Consider the following 16,338-nt stretch of genomic DNA (forward strand, 5'->3'; position numbering starts at 1 on the left):
GGAAAGTTTCATTGGAAGATTAATTGTTTATTTAGTAAGTCAGGAATAGGAATTATACTGTAGTTCAAAGTATTTAGAATTGATTTAATTTTACTTTATTCCTCCTTATTTAATATTTTCAAACGTTTTCACTTTCAGAGATCCAATTGGATCCGCTGTTTTATTTACCCGTCGACGCGGCGGCCTTCAGGTATGTTTTGATTTGGTCTTTACGATTCGAGACTTGTTATAGATTAGGTAGACTGTGCGGGTGTGCAGGCGTCGGGGGGGGGGTCAGTTTGAGTCACGTCTGGCTGAGTGACGTTGGATTCGAACTTTACTGTAGGAGAAACTGGCTGAGTCAAGTCAAGAAATGGCCTTAAATTTGTTAAAGAGATAATAAAATCACAAATATACGCCTTCCCATATCTTCTTCCTTTCTTCACTGGGATAATAATAACTGCAAGATAGAAGCAAAAATCTCTCACATGAGTCTGTGTGTGTGTGTGAGGTGTCCTGCTGCCAGGCTAAGAGAAAAACAGGAGGCATTGATGTGATAAACAATGCTGCAAGGATTGGTTGGTACAGTAGAGGGAAAGAATTGGTTGGTACAGTAGAGGGAAAGGATTGGTTGGTACAGTAGAGGGAAAGGATTGGTTGGTACAGTAGAGGGAAAGAATTGGTTGGTACAGTAGAGGGAAAGAATTGGTTGGTACAGTAGAGGGAAAGGATTGGTTGGTACAGTAGAGGTTGAAAGGTCAAAGTGAGGTAGACAAATGTGGAAGTAAAAGGAAGAAGTAAGTTAGGTTGAGCATGAGGTGGACAGGACAGTGTGTGTGTGTGTGTGTGTGTGTGTGTGTGTAAGGTAGTAACGGTATGAGTTTGGTATCACGTTAATGTACAGAGATTCTCGATTGGTCTTTGGAAAATAGTAATTTCGATATAGATAAAGAGATTGCTTTAATATTTTGTTTCTGTAATGTTTAGGTCTACAATGATATTATAATTTTTATGGATAGATTGATACAATGCAATAGTGTCGCTGGAGCTTAGCGTATTTTTAACACTTTTTTCAGTGGATGCAGAGGACGTAGCAGCAGTGATCCAGGCTGCACTGTCTGTGAGCTGCGATGAAAGCACTATGACGGTGGCTATTCCTTACGACGTCTCTGAACGTGTCGGGGGAATATCCATGTCCCTGAGAGACCACTCGTGTACTGGTGCCATGAACATCTCTCATATCGTCATCAGAGAGAACTTCAGCCGCTGCAAGTTTACAAGACAGAACTCCCCCTATCAGACCACTTATACAAATTATGTAAGTATACAGTATAGCTTGAGACACCTGACGCTACGATTAGCATCATACCATAACCTGTCTTGTCTAGGGGCTCTGACCAATTTGATATCATTGACATATAATGACTATATTAATTTTGACCTGTTGTTGGTTTTGTTTAATAACTGTTAGGGTTGTTTGTTTCATCATAATCCTAATCCTTGCTCTAGGACCTTAACCCTAGAGATAATCCCTGCTCTAGGACCTTAACCCCAGAGATAATCCTTGCTCTAGGACCTTAACCCCAGAGATAATCCTTGCTCTAGGACCTTAACCCCAGAGATAATCATTGCTTTAGGACCTTAACCCCCAGAGATAATCCTTGCTTTAGGACCTTAACCCCAGAGATTATCATTGCTTTAGGACCTTAACCCCAGAGATAATCCTTGCTTTAGGACCTTAACCCCAGAGATAATCCTTGGGGGGGGGTAGGGGCTCTGACCAATTTGATATCATTGACATATAATGACTGTATTAATTTTGACCTGTTGTTGGTTTTGTTTAATAACTGTTAGGGTTGTTTGTTTCATCATAATAATCCTTGCTTTAGGACCTTAACCCCAGAGATAATCCTTGCTCTAGGACCTTAACCCCAGAGATAATCCTTGCTCTAGGACCTTAACCCCAGAGATAATCATTGCTTTAGGACCTTAACCCCCAGAGATAATCCTTGCTTTAGGACCTTAACCCCAGAGATAATCATTGCTTTAGGACCTTAACCCCAGAGATAATCATTGCTTTAGGACCTTAACCCCAGAGATAATCCTTGCTTTAGGACCTTAACCCCAGAGATTATCATTGCTTTAGGACCTTAACCCCAGAGATAATCTTTGCTTTAGGACCTTAACCCCAGAGATAATCTTTGCTTTAGGACCTTAACCCCCAGAGATAATCCTTGCTTTAGGACCTTAACCCCAGAGATTATCATTGCTTTAGGACCTTAACCCCAGAGATAATCTTTGCTTTAGGACCTTAACCCCAGAGATAATCTTTGCTTTAGGACCTTAACCCCAGAGATAATCCTTCCTGAGTAAGTAAAGACACTTATACGGTGAAACCTCTATATAACGGACTATATGGAGATGAAAGTCCGTTATATCGAGGTTTCAATCTATAGTACAGTACTGTGTAATTTTATTAATCATTTCATTTTACTTTGTGTTCAGGTAAGCGTGGATCTGGGGCCGAGCCTGAGCGACGACGAGGACTTTGACGGGTCCGGTTACGGCATCGAGGACGAGTACCACGGCGCCAGGATAGCCCCCATACAGGTCCAGTGTCAGGTTCACCCCCACCCACCCCCCCACCGTGAGACACCCGCCCCTCAGTCAACAAATAAAAAGGTTCGTTACTCACACTTCTACCGTCTGTTTAAAGAGGTTTTAACTCGAGGATGAATACAGTGGAACCTCTATATGTGAGAGGTTGGTCCATTATATTGAGGATTCACCCTATGTTTGATTATACATATTAGTCATCAGTTTACAAGTTTAATTTAATGTTTTGTGAGTGATTTATCGAAGTTACAGTTTTGTGGAGCATTAAGAAAGTATTTAATTAACCTGAATAATGTATAAATAAAGCCTTTTTTTTTTTTTAGTTATACTGTACTGTATATGTATTGGTTTTCAGTATCTTTTTGGTTGCTGTGTATTGGTTGAAAGTTTATTTATTTTTTTATTTTTAACCAGACTGTGAGTGAGCCAGTCGCCGGTGCCACATATAAGATGGAGATGTTCCGAGACAGCGACCACGAAATACCCATCACAACTGACAACTATCCCGCCTCCACCAACATAAACCACAGACTGTACATCAAGACAGCTCTGGCCAGTGGTAGGAGTTTTGTTCAATATGGTTATTTGTATCTGTCGAGAAGTTATTAATATTTTACCGGAGGCGTATGAATGAGGTGAGAAATTTGATCTCCCAACTGCAGTGTGTTAAGTGTACAAGTGTTTTATCCCGAGGGTCTGACTGTCTCATCTCCACTTAAGTAACTCACTCACTCACTCACTCACTCACTCACTCACTCACTCACTCACTCACTCACTCACTCACTCACTCACTCACTCACTTACTCACTTACTTACTCACTTTCACCTTATGTGTTCATTATAAAGGATATTTTTTTATAATACACTTAAGACTTACTGTCAAGGATGATCTGAAGAACAAACATTTGAGTTTGTCAGATTGTACCACAAAAGAAACTTTGCAGGATTATTGTAGTACAGTATTTAATTAAAAAAATAAAATAAAAAAATGAGTGACAAAGCAGAATATAACTCTGTGTGTGTGTGTGTACGTGCATGCATACATGCGTGCGTGCGCCTGTGTGCACGTGTGTGTGTGTGTCTGTCCAGCATCATGGTGGGAAGTGACTTAAAAGAATGACAAACTAAAAGATTATACAGTACTGTACAGTTATGTATAATTATCACTCACCACTTCATGGTCTGATGTAATTTTGATGAACCACCAAATAGTTGGCAGATGTCCTAATAATTAAACTCTCATATATCAGTTAGTTAAATAAGCAAATGGTTGAATTTCACTTTGCTTACAAATCAGAAACTCAAGACTATGGCTTTTCATCATATTTTTTCTTTTTGTGTTTGATAAAATCTTGTTTTCTGTTGTCATCAGTGATGCCATGGACAGAGGAATATGATGCTGACCTGCGAATTGTGCTTGAGGAGTGTTGGCTGAGCAACAGCTCAGCCTCCAGCCGTACTGGTGCTTTGCACGAGCCTCTTGTGAGGAAGTCGTGCCCTCTCCGTTCCTCAGTGAATTTGGAACCAATGTTGTTCAACAGTCAGACGTCCAGCTTCAGCTTCCAGGTACAGTATTGACTCACAACTTTTATTGTACAATAAAACTATTCAGTACGGTACCACCTCTGGCCACGAACTGTTCAGTATAACATGACAAGATATAAAGTATCATAATGTAGACAGTTGTGGTATGATAATCATCCTGGTACAATGTTCTAACATCTCTCAGTACCTCTTCTAGTGTCTATACTGTACCCGGGAGAGATACAGTACTTAATTGCCTTCCTATTTCTTATCACATTTAAAATTTGTAATAAAAACAAGACAACTTTGTGTGTAACATAAATATATAGATTGAAATAAGAAACAGATTTATATAGAACAGTGTATAACGAGTCCTATGTAATTCTGTAGAGTATAGTAAGTTTAAGTTCTATGACAGTAGGAATATTCTAGTCTTGGTAAGTGTATATAGAGAGGCCAAGACAATGTTTATAGTCAAATACCTGTGATGATTTTTGGCTGAGTTAGTCGTGGGAGAGCAGGTGTGTTCAGTTGAGGATATGGATGGTGAGTATAGTGAGGACCTGAATGACTCACCAGACCCTCGGTATAATGGACTTTCCTCTCCTTATAGTCCGCTAAATTCACTAGAGTTTTGGTTAAAGAATCGCTGGTGCCCCTGAGGCCATAAAATGATCGATGTGAAACTTAAAAACTCTTAGAAATTTTGTTGTCACTGGGACTGACTTGGGAAATAATAATGATCCTTTGTGTTGAGTGAGAGAAATATTACTCTTATGTAATTGTTCTCTACTTCAACAGGTCCTCTCAGAATATTCTTACTTGGGTTCCTTCTTCCTCCACTGTCAACTGGGAGTGTGTTCAGCTGACTCTCTCCCTCGCCCAGCAGTTAACAGGGTAAATACAATACAGTACTCTTTTTTTTTTCAGTACTAAGGTGATAAATAAACAACTTTTTGCAGTGGTATGAAATTTATGGTGACACATCAAATGAACGACCTCAATATAATGGACTGTACTCTCCCTTATAGTCTGTAATATGGAGAGGTTTCACATCTAATGAATAACCTTGATATAACAGTGTATAGACCCTGGACACTACTGCGGTAAAGCAACGTTGATGAGGGTGTTCGATACTCAGCCTTCGTCCTCCTCGCTACAGACACTCGCCCTTGGGCCTTTTTCCATGGCTCCCAGCACTGAATGTAAGTTAGTTTGAGTAGTTAATTCTACTTAATGATTCCCAAATAGATGAGATTTTTCCTTTTAAAGATGATTTAAGTTAACCTGACCTGACTCAGCCTGACATTACCTAGCCAGACATCACTAATTACAAAAGTGAATCGCCTTATGCAATTGGGAGACACAAGTTGTAATTTTCATGATAGTCGTCAGTAACTGGTTCAGTGTGTGTATGCTGTAGACAATGCAGGTATACAGTACAGTGTACTGTACATAGACCATATGGGTATACAGGTAATGTACCTAGACAGTGCAGGTACAAAAACAGTGGTAAATAATAAGTCAACCAAGGACAGTTAACAAAATTATCTGATGTTTATATCCAGTAGAGTCCTGTACAAAAGGAAATTTATCAAAAGGAAAAAAAAAGGCCAAACATTAACAAGTTAAAATAATACTGTATCACGTCATTGCAAATATTTCCTAGTTCATAGACGTGTACTTGAAGGATGCCTTAAACTTTTACTTTTCCCAAGGAAGAAACTTTCAAACTACTTTATAACATCTTGTACACAATTTTCCCCTTGAGTGAGGTAGCAACTTTTTGGACAGAAATCTTCTCATAATTGTGTCTAGTGATTCACCAAATGTACAACTTTTGGACTTCAGAAGGAGTAGTGTTGTAAAATAATATTATGAGATATATAACATTGATAATTTAACAGCCTCAGCCGCTTGGTCAGGAAGCAACATGAAGACGAGTGACAGCAGTGACAGTGTTGTGCAAGTTAGTGACAGTACCAGCAGCAGTTCCTCAGTGACTGGCGCCACTGATGACAAGACCCAGATCATAGTCCTGGGCGGATTGTCAACAGAGATTGTTGTTGGCATAGCACTTGCTTCCTTTGTAATTGGAGTTTGTCTGACAGCCACACTCTGGGTCATCCACATGAAGACTGGTTAGTTATTTACTTCTTTATCAAATTGTTGAACTTGTGAAGGTATTTTGGAGAATATATAAATAAGTGTATTCTGTAATTTATACTAAGATGTTGTCCTAAATAAATCTGGTGTCTGTCCTAAAAAAATGTGATATGATTTGCAGATCCTCGTAGGCAGAAGCGTCCAGAAGGAGGTGCTCCCCGTAACTCTGGTTATGACCTGTCTGCTCACTCTGGCTCCTCAACACCGTCATCCCAGGCTCCTATGACAGCCTGACGGTCCCATGGGCTGCCCCCGCTGTGGTCACGACGTGGGAAACTGCGACATGCACCACCTCCCACCACTAGTTGTGTGTAGAGTCAGGCAGCTCCGTCACGTGTGGGTGATAGCACCTACGTTGATGTTTGTTTTACGAAAATGAAAAAATTGATGAATGGGGAAACTCATAAATTAAAATTATTTAGTATCGAGATTGGCAGTGGAAATTTTTTTAATACGAACTTCCCTTTCTGCCACCACAAACTACTGGTAGTTCCCACGAACTGTGGGTGACCATCATGTGTCAGTGACCTCAACATTTGTGGCTGCCTGGAAGCATATTACCTCTTGAGCTTTTTTGTACATGAATATGGACACCAGTTATGCCTGTTTATAGTAAAATGCTCTGTACTCAACAAGTGTCATGGAACATCTCTCAAAAAGTTAACTTCTGAAAACTTGGTGGAAGTACTAAAGTATTGTACTGTACTGTACTGTACTGTACTATGATTTTTCATATTGATTTTTTTTATAACATTATTACATATCTTGTTACCAAAATTTGAGTGAGACTTTAATGGAGTATTTCTTAAAATGACAACTTTTTGCAGAGTTAGATCTAAGACAAGTGTGAGAGCATGAGCTTAGGTTCCCATCAAGTACCTTATTGACAGTGGTAGTTCTTAGCTACAGTGTAAAGTTTAGTGGCAATTCTAGTTGGGTCACATAATTGTGTTGGCGGTTCTTGCTGTGTTGCATCTTGCAACCAGACAGTTGAACTTGCGGGTAATATTTTAGTTCAAGGTTTACAGGTACTTGTGAAGTCAAAATATTTTATGTTGACAATGTCGTGAGATTTTAAAGGAATCTCTCGCAGTTGGTGTTACGGGATGGTCTGCATTACCTCTCATGCCCAAAGATGCAGACGGCCTCATGCTGCCTGTAATGAGATTTTTTATCATTTGCTTATATGAAACTAAGAAACAACAGCATGATCTATTTTAGCTCAGTCCCTTAAATCAGTCATGTAAACTGGAAGAATCTTCAGGATTATATTTATTAAGTGTATGTGTTAAGGGGTTTAACTGCTCTGCCTTGTTCCTATGTATGCCAAACTACCAGCTAGATTTTTTGCATTGTATCACCCCAGTACCTTGCACGATAGTCATGAGTTGCACCTTATGATACGGGTAAATGTTTTTTAAGCTGTTAGTGTGACAGAGATGCCCCGAGCAGCCTGCAGACCTCCTCTTATCCTTCACTTACATTGACCACATCCATTACTATGAGCTTAAGATGGTAATGCCAAGGTTTATTCCTGGAGTACTGGAATCCCAGTTAATTGCTGTCAAATGCTCAATTTGGAAAATCATTTATTGGTCAACTTGACTTATAATTGATGAAGTGACCAGGAAAACTAACAGAGTAGTTTCATGCTCAGCTGCAACCCAAGAATGTGCTTGAGTGCTGCTGTAAATCCTTAAGATATTCTTTCCAGGGTCTTAATGCTCATTGTTGTAACTTTATTATGTGTAAATTACATAACCAGCTGCAGAGAGCAGCATTTACTAAATAATTACTCAGGTTCGTAACAGTCGACTCTCGTGCTCTGTTGGAGGTGCATCTTAAAATGGGGCAGTTTCTTATTAACTTTTGTGTACATGTGTGTGTGTGTGCGACAGTCACCACAACTCTGATACTCTTGAGATTCCTTCTATCCTTGGAGAAGTACTGTACTGTACTAGATAATTAAGTTTTACACAGGACCTAAAGTGTAGTTGCTGTCATGGCCCCAGATTTGAAAATAATTTGAGCTTCTCTGCACCGTGATGAGCTTCTTCGGGAAAGGACATAATTTGTTTAAGGGGAATTATAATGGTTAAAGGTGATTGAGAACAAAACCTCAGATTATTTTAAATTTGATGACCAAGTGCTTATCAGTGACAGATCTTCACACATGTAGACATTTTTCTAAGATGTTTGTTTACTTGCAGTGACAATAGCTTCACTGTTTAGAGAGTTTCCGAGACTAAGAGAACGGTCCAGTGACGGCGAAACCCCTATACTATACTGTAGATGGTTTACTGTATGTGACGTGACTTTGGCTTACCTCGTTCTCTGTACCTGATCCTAAACGTGGCCCGGTGAGAAGTTATTGTGGTTTACCTTGGGTGGAATTTCAGCGATGAAAAAAAAAATTAACTTCTCATGTCACAAATGCTAGACTAATGTGTGTGTAACAGTATATAGAATGTAAGTGTGTAGACGTAGTGGAGGAAAACGTAACATCGGTGAAGTGTCAAAAGAGATTGGGTATTTAAAGCACTTGAGCAGAAATTACCAACATTTCTTTGAGAGTTACGTAATTAAATGGAAGCTGACGACGTTGGCTTGTGGGATCGCTTACTTGTTTATTATTTATGCTTAGCGGTGACACTGTACAATACTCTTAATGTTATCATAAACTGTCGAGCTATCTCCAAGTGTCACACTACACCCAGTAGTTAGGTGTGTCACATCTGCCATGCTATATGCCAGGAGTCATGTCCAGTTGCCAGTCATGTCTCTTCAATCATCAGGACATTCCACAGTCATGTCACAACATCGGTTACTCTGCTTGATCAAGTTTTATAATATAAATACCTGTCATGTCAGATGTCTTTTTATACTATCAGTCATATTTCATCACCACTCATACCACCAGTCATGTCACACCCAGTCATGACACATTACAGGTTATCTTACCTCATGTCATATTATATCTTGTCATAATCACTTCTGGTATACCATCAGTCATATCATACCTCATGTGTTGTCATGTAACACTGCTGCTTATATATACAAACACCTGTCATGTCATGCTACAGTACGACCAGCTGTGTTACACCATCTCTCATATCAGATCATCAGTAATGCCTCTGTCATATTCACTACCAGTTATGTCACAGAGTCATTAGTTATGTTACACCAGAATTATGTTGCACCAGACTTAGTTACCTCACACCAGTAGAGTACAGAGACACACATTGTAATAGGCAGCCTTAAGTTTGATAACATATCCAAATTATTGGCCACAAGTGTACTCAATAGTGTATATAGCCAACCTGCTGATAACCTCTGCTCTCTTGACTTATAAACCCACTCTACTCCTTGGACCACTCTAGCTGAGGGAAGGTATCCACTCATTATTTCTTTGCTTACCGTAAAGAATCTCAAATGCCTGGAGCAAAAATTGTAATGGTACGCAATTATTGTACTTCTGGAAACTTTATTAATGAAGACGGTGCAAAGAGGTGTTAATGGGTGGGAGTGGGTGGTACTGTTCGCCAGCTGAGGTGGGTTGGATGGGCCTCTTGCCTACTATACATCAAGAGAACCACTAACCTCTATAATAAGATTTAGTAGTTTTAAGTACAGTGGTTGTCACATTGTCTGCCCTTGTTTTATACTCCCCTCATTCTAGAACCATATTCTTTGTTTCCACTTAAGTAAAAGCATGAATAATATACTAATAATGTACTTGCAAGAGAACACTCACCCTCATACTGGTACTTAAGTGACCACTCATAAGAATTAGGACCTGAAATTAGAGAGTATATTATGACCTTTAGTACGACTTTCATATGGAAGTTTGTGAAGCTTCTTTTCTATTATGATGGAATTATGCTTGAATGTGTAATCACAGAATTGGTAAAATATGTACTGTACTGTATCTAGAAAAAAGAGGAAATCATCTTATCTTATAATCGTCATATTCATGATTAGGTTGAGATTTGGCACACAATAGTGTTCCACTTTAATAAACTGTTTGAGATAATGTCCACAGAGTCAGATGATTGAATATTATTTTTACATTATATATAGTGTTCCAAGTGACTCGGTGTAGTATGACTCGTACTTGACCAATTTCAGGGACTTGATACACTCTACCCTGAGGCACAGGTATGGAAACATGCCATACATTTGGGGTCTTGGTATTCTATAATAGCAAATCTAAAATATCATTAGTGAGCAAAGGGCAACTGAAAAAAATTATGACAACTTTTAACTGATATTCCCTTGTATCTTACAATACTTTTTAGTATGATTTTGAAGTTGTAGTCTTTTTGTTTCTGTAGGCTTTACTGTTCAGTCATTATCTACAGTTTGTCCAAGCTGCCTTTTGCCCAAAAACGATATTGTTGGTTGGCCGCCGCTCCTGTAAACAGTTGTGACTTAACTGAGCCTCATTCTTATAGGTTTTCTCAGGGTTTAACGTACAATGGTTTTGACGCAACTCAGACGAATGTTTTAATGTTATTTAGCCCATCTCTTTTACCCTGTGTAGCTTTTTTTTTATAGGTGACCAGAGTTTGTAGAATGAAGATGAACTTTCATATCATGTTCCTTGCAAGAGTTGACTTGTATATATGTATGAATGGTTTAAATAAGTGCACCTGAAGAAATTATGGCAAGGCTTACTGAGAAATACACAAAATATCAACAAGCTATCAAGCTAAAATGATGAGAGACCATAAAATAGCTTGTGATTAATAAAATATAAAAGTCGGGCTCTTGCCATTATTTCATCTTGATTTGCTTGGAAACTATGCACGTAAAACATCCTTTTGCCATTGTAATTTTTTATACAATATTTGACAATTGGTGAAAAAAATTATGTGAAAAATGCTGCTTGTGTATCGGTGTATGAATAACAGCGTCGTCATTCACATTTTTTATGGCTAAACAAGAATATCTTCAGTATATGGCTGCCTCTGCCCACCATCTCTCTCTTTTTTCCTACATAATAAAGAAAAATTATGTGGTTCTCATTTATTTCCATTAAATATTTGGTGTAAGCAGCAGTCACTGTGTTTAGTTCTGGAATGGATGTGAGATATTCTCAGCCATTCGTCTACCCACGTTAACACGACAGCGAGCTCTAACTGGCCAAGACTTGTGACACCTTTTCTTAATCTCCTCATTGTAAGTGATTGCCTCATGCCTGCAGTTAACCACTTGTGTATGGGGTTCCCTCTCTGCTGAATAAAATCTTGCGGCATTAGCCAAATAAAATATTAAAGTTGCGTCCTGGTAGTGAAGGGGTAAACCAAACATGTCAACCACATTACCAAAATTTTGACATTCTTGAGAAGTAAAAATAAATAAATTATATATATATATATATATATATATATATATATATATATATATATATATATATATATATATATATATATATATATATATATATATATATATATATATATATATATATATATATATATTGTAAAAAAGAAGAAGCGTTATGTCTTCTTCAGAATTAGAGTCAAAGGCATTTCTTCCTTCAATGTTCTTATGGTGTCAGCCAAAACTGGAGCTATTCCTCTTGGGCATGTAGAGTTTAGCCACTTAGTAAGACTTCTGGCAATTATTCAGGATGTTCTCATTCATTCAGAGTTGTGTTGGTCATTGAGAGGTCCACCAGTGTTTGCTGCTACTTGAGAGAGAATCACTTATTTGGAGATCTACCGTTCTCTCAGATCTGCCAGTCATTGAGAGATCTGCTGGTCTTTCAGTGATACCAGTCACTCAGTGGTATACCAGTCACTCAGTGGTATACCAGTCACCTGGTGGTATACCAGTCACTCAGTGGTTACCGGTTTCTTAAGAGATCTGCTGGTCATTCATAAGTCTGCTGATCATTCAGAGATCTGCCAATCATTCATAGATGTGTGCATTTTCAGTGATCTGTCGGTCATTCGGAGGTCTTACTGTTATAACTGCAGCCCTACAAAGTACAAAACATATTGTGGTTCAGGCGGAGTGAGTTATGCAGTGGGTCAAAGGCCGAGACTGTAAGTGTACCAAAAGTTCCTATAAGTTCCACTTAACACTTGGAGTCTCAGCAAATGTTTTTAAGGTCATTATATTGTGTCTTCTTTTGTAACTTCCAAATTTCTTTCCACTTCTTGATTTACCTGTCAGCCACACATTGCCTCATGTTCATAGTTGTAATTGATCACTGAAATGTGTCGAGAATTGTAATTATTTACTGTTCTGCTTTTAACTTGATTTTACAGTTGTGTACATGAGTAGAGTTGTATTTGTTGTCAGTGAAGTGAGAAGGTGATTCCGAGATACCTTTTGGAGGACTTTTCAATAATATCGTTTTTTTATTTTCAGATTTTGTCTGGAAGAATGTTATGCAAAACATAAACATCAATATATTTCCTTTTTAGTCTAATAATATTTACTTTTATATTTTATAGTAAATATTAGTTTGTCTGTTTTATTTTTCTTTAGTTTTGGTTTTATCTCCAAGTTCAAAATATTTGTGACTGTTGTTGAGACCCCATGCACAGTTGACTACAACCTGCTCACTGTGTAACCGCTCCTGACGGCCACCACTGCTTTACTCGACGGGATTGGCAAGGTCGCCGACAAACCAGGAGTACGAGCCTAGACATTATATTCCGCTTGAAACTTGGCCTTTGAGAAGCACCAATGGCCCAATTTCCTCACTCATCATTGTGTGTAAGAAACTGTATAAGAATGACCGTTGAGATGTGAGAGAGAAGTTTTGGATGATTTTCATAAATGGCCATTCCAGTATGTCGCCCGGGTTGCCCCTCATCATCAAGTAAAAGATGAGTTGCTGTTGCCAGCTTCTTCTGCAAATTAATATACAGGTATACTAATTGGAATATAAATACATATAGAGAAGCTGTACAGAGCTGCCATTATGGGCCGAGTGTAACTTCTTTTCTTGTATTAACTGAAATAACCAAATATTTGGGTCATGAGAAGTGTCAGGATAATTTCAGGGTCTAAATAATTTCTCGCTTTTGGAAATACTCTCCGAGGTTATATTGTGCCTGGGTGGTTCTTGACGGCTATTGGCTGGATTCTGTGTGATGAGGTGTAGAAGTGTGAACTGTACTGTATCAATACTAGGACAATCCAGACAATACTCAAGAAGAGCATACTTATCCTATATACCTACCTTTTTTTATTAAAAATTCTTTCATCTCATTCTTTGTAATATCAAAAGCTGTAAGTGCTTCACCAGCAGCCAATGCCCCTGTGTACGTACGGGTCCTATACTAAAGTTTATAAAAGGGGTTGCCAGCTGTGGTTGGCAGCATAGCTATGTTAGTATCGATTCTTCTTGATGGGAAATGTGTGGAAGGCATCAGTGTAGGAAATTTGTTCTATTAATCTGAAGTCATTGTGTAGGTATTAGATGTGCTAGAAATTTAAATTATATTTATACATAAGTTGTAGCATGAATCTTGCTCATAGTGAAGTACCTGAAGTACGAGGCTGCCTTCCACGCCTGTCTCGTAATTGTGCAGAAGTATTGTGTGAGTCGGTCTTATTACCCATGCTAACAAGCAATAGATTACACAGTCATGCCACTTGGTGAAAAATTGGTTCTTTCACACGAGGTTACGGGAGAGAACTGTTCAAAACAATACCTGTGTCAAGTACAATACTCCACTGATCATTGCCCACAGTTAGGGAAGTAACCCGAGACTGTGACGGTAGGACGAGAATCCCACTGATTCAGGTTGTGCTGAACATGCCAGCCGTGCAGTATTTCCTCAACGCCCCGTGACTTGCTGTGAAAACCCTCCAAGTCTGGAATGTGGAAGTGCATAAATGTGCTTCTCATGTGTTTATCTACAAAGTACAGTATAAAAATTTAAAACAAGACTAAAACATAACTGAGAAACTTTTAATGTTGTTATTGGGAATAATAATGATAGTGTGGTTCTGCAGTACAAGAACATCTTTTCCTGTGAAGTAACAGTACATCAAAAGGGATTAAATATGACTACTGTTTTCAGGCAAACTTTGTAATACAGGAAAATTTGTTTGTTGAATTTAGGATTCTTAATGTTCTTATATGTCAGGTGCAATTAATTACAAGCAAAGTAAAGGCCTGAGGGTAGATTTTGTCTTGAAGTTAATGAATTGGCAATGCCCATCTGATACTTAAGAAACACTCACAAAAAAATCTGCCTAGGATTTCAAAATAACTACTGTTGTGTTTTGTCAGGTAAACATCTGACACTGGGTTTAGGTCTTCAGTTAACTCAAGGAAGCAGTCTGGGGTATTGAATATATGGCTTTAGCATCTTATATACATTGTACATACATTAATCTATAAGTCACACTATACATGGAACAGTTGAAGATGATAACTGCATCTGAGAAGCATTGACTAATGAAATATTTTCTGACAGTTTCACTCATCATATTCAACTCTTAGGTATCTTACAACATAATGCGGGTCTTACTCTCTTTACACACTATTTTTAAGTTGTAGTATTAATATGTCCTAGTGGTACTGTGATTGAATCATTCACATGTTCTAAAACCAGTCCCATGATACACTGTTTAATTTTTTTAACATAAATGATTTCTTGGGCAGATTTGTTTGTGAATGGTGTATATAACCTTAGCCTCGCTGAGATCATTGATTCAGGTTCCCGCATGTGCAGCCCCAGTCGTTCATTACCATGGCTGGTTGGGTGAATATCATCGTGTAGATTATTTTGATGAAATAAATGTTATTTTCTAAAATGACAATATTGTTTTCATGATGACCTATTTCTTTATCATGTACTGTACTGTGTCCTGTACCTTATGTTTTGTGATATTATGTACTGTACTTCTGTATGCTTTACTGTATACTGTATATTGAATTATTGCTGTAGGCCCCGTTTCCCGTAGTCCAGTAAATTTCAGTATATTGGACTGTACTACAAACACCTACAACTATACATACACAGAAATATCCAAATCTTCATAAATATAAGACAATAGTTAGCCATTAACACTTATACATTGTATGGTGTTGGCCACTGTTAAAGATTTAATCCTCCATCTCATTTCATTCATAAGTTGAAGAAATTACAAACTGTTGGTTGTTGCTGCTACAACATTTTTCCAGTGGTGGTGAGATGGACCATAAGATTATCACCAAGTTAACTGAATGTTTTCCGGAGACACAACTAAATGCCATGTTTGTAATTAAAGGGGTAGGGAGAGCTAGTGGGGCCCTGAGGAGGCACCTGTTGTAATGCTTCCCACCACCAGAGGGGACACTAAGCACAACTGATGGATAATAGTGTATGGTGGATGAAGTCTTTGGGCAGGAACAAGTTGGTTATGACAGCTCACACGGGGCTGAAAAATGACACAGAAGTGACAAAAAAAAATACTGATTGGTAAAACATAACTTTCTCACCTAAAGCTCTACTCTCAGCATGTCCATTTGAATTTCCAGGAGCTCTTATAAGCTAGCATCCTGAATACACAATTTAGATGATCGTGTTACAGTAATACATGTCTACTGTATTTGTTTATTTCAATTATTGTATCTTCACACCAAATGGTGGCTCATCATTAAAACATTCTCTGGCTCATACACTACAAATTGTGTGGTGAGCTGTAAACCACAAGTCATGGCACCAACTCAAAATGAGGAACTGTGAAGTGTGATGTAATCTGGAGTTAGCACACAGTGAAAGCCTCACTCTGGACATATTACTTATGGTTCACGTGTTCAGGTACAATCAATGACCCGTATACCCAGTTTAGCCTGTCAGTCTGTCACCATTACGGCTTTAGGCCGGACAGTCCGCCTTTTGAGCACTGTCCTCCGCCCGGCGCTACCTCGAGTCGGACGTTAATTTGTCCTCCTTTTTGTCCTACTAAAAAGAATTATACAAATTACCTTACGTATACTTAAAACAGCGGGAGCTGGAGGCCATAATAACCGTTAACGTATTTTTATTACATATAAAGTTGCCATTGTCAACACTGCTGATGAGCCGCAGTGTACGA

At 38.5% G+C, this 16,338-nt stretch overlaps 1 protein-coding gene across 1 annotated transcript in view; it reads left to right on the forward strand.

The window, feature by feature from the left end:
• Nucleotides 1–15,075, forward strand: part of LOC121875246 (transforming growth factor beta receptor type 3-like) — a 69,399-nt gene extending 54,324 nt beyond the window's left edge. Inside the window, exons 8-16 of the mRNA XM_042379706.1 lie at nt 139–237; nt 1,056–1,297; nt 2,485–2,661; nt 3,010–3,154; nt 3,968–4,161; nt 4,921–5,016; nt 5,201–5,324; nt 6,027–6,260; nt 6,407–15,075. Of these exons, the coding sequence (XP_042235640.1) occupies nt 139–237; nt 1,056–1,297; nt 2,485–2,661; nt 3,010–3,154; nt 3,968–4,161; nt 4,921–5,016; nt 5,201–5,324; nt 6,027–6,260; nt 6,407–6,519 (1,424 nt within the window). The 3' untranslated portion in view covers nt 6,520–15,075. The remainder of the gene's footprint in view (nt 1–138; nt 238–1,055; nt 1,298–2,484; nt 2,662–3,009; nt 3,155–3,967; nt 4,162–4,920; nt 5,017–5,200; nt 5,325–6,026; nt 6,261–6,406) is intronic.
• The last annotated feature ends 1,263 nt before the right edge of the window (nt 15,076–16,338 follow it).

The sequence above is a fragment of the Homarus americanus genome, unplaced genomic scaffold (genome assembly GCF_018991925.1).
Source record: "Homarus americanus isolate GMGI-L3 unplaced genomic scaffold, GMGI_Hamer_2.0 scaffold56241, whole genome shotgun sequence".
NCBI lineage: Eukaryota > Metazoa > Arthropoda > Malacostraca > Decapoda > Nephropidae > Homarus > Homarus americanus.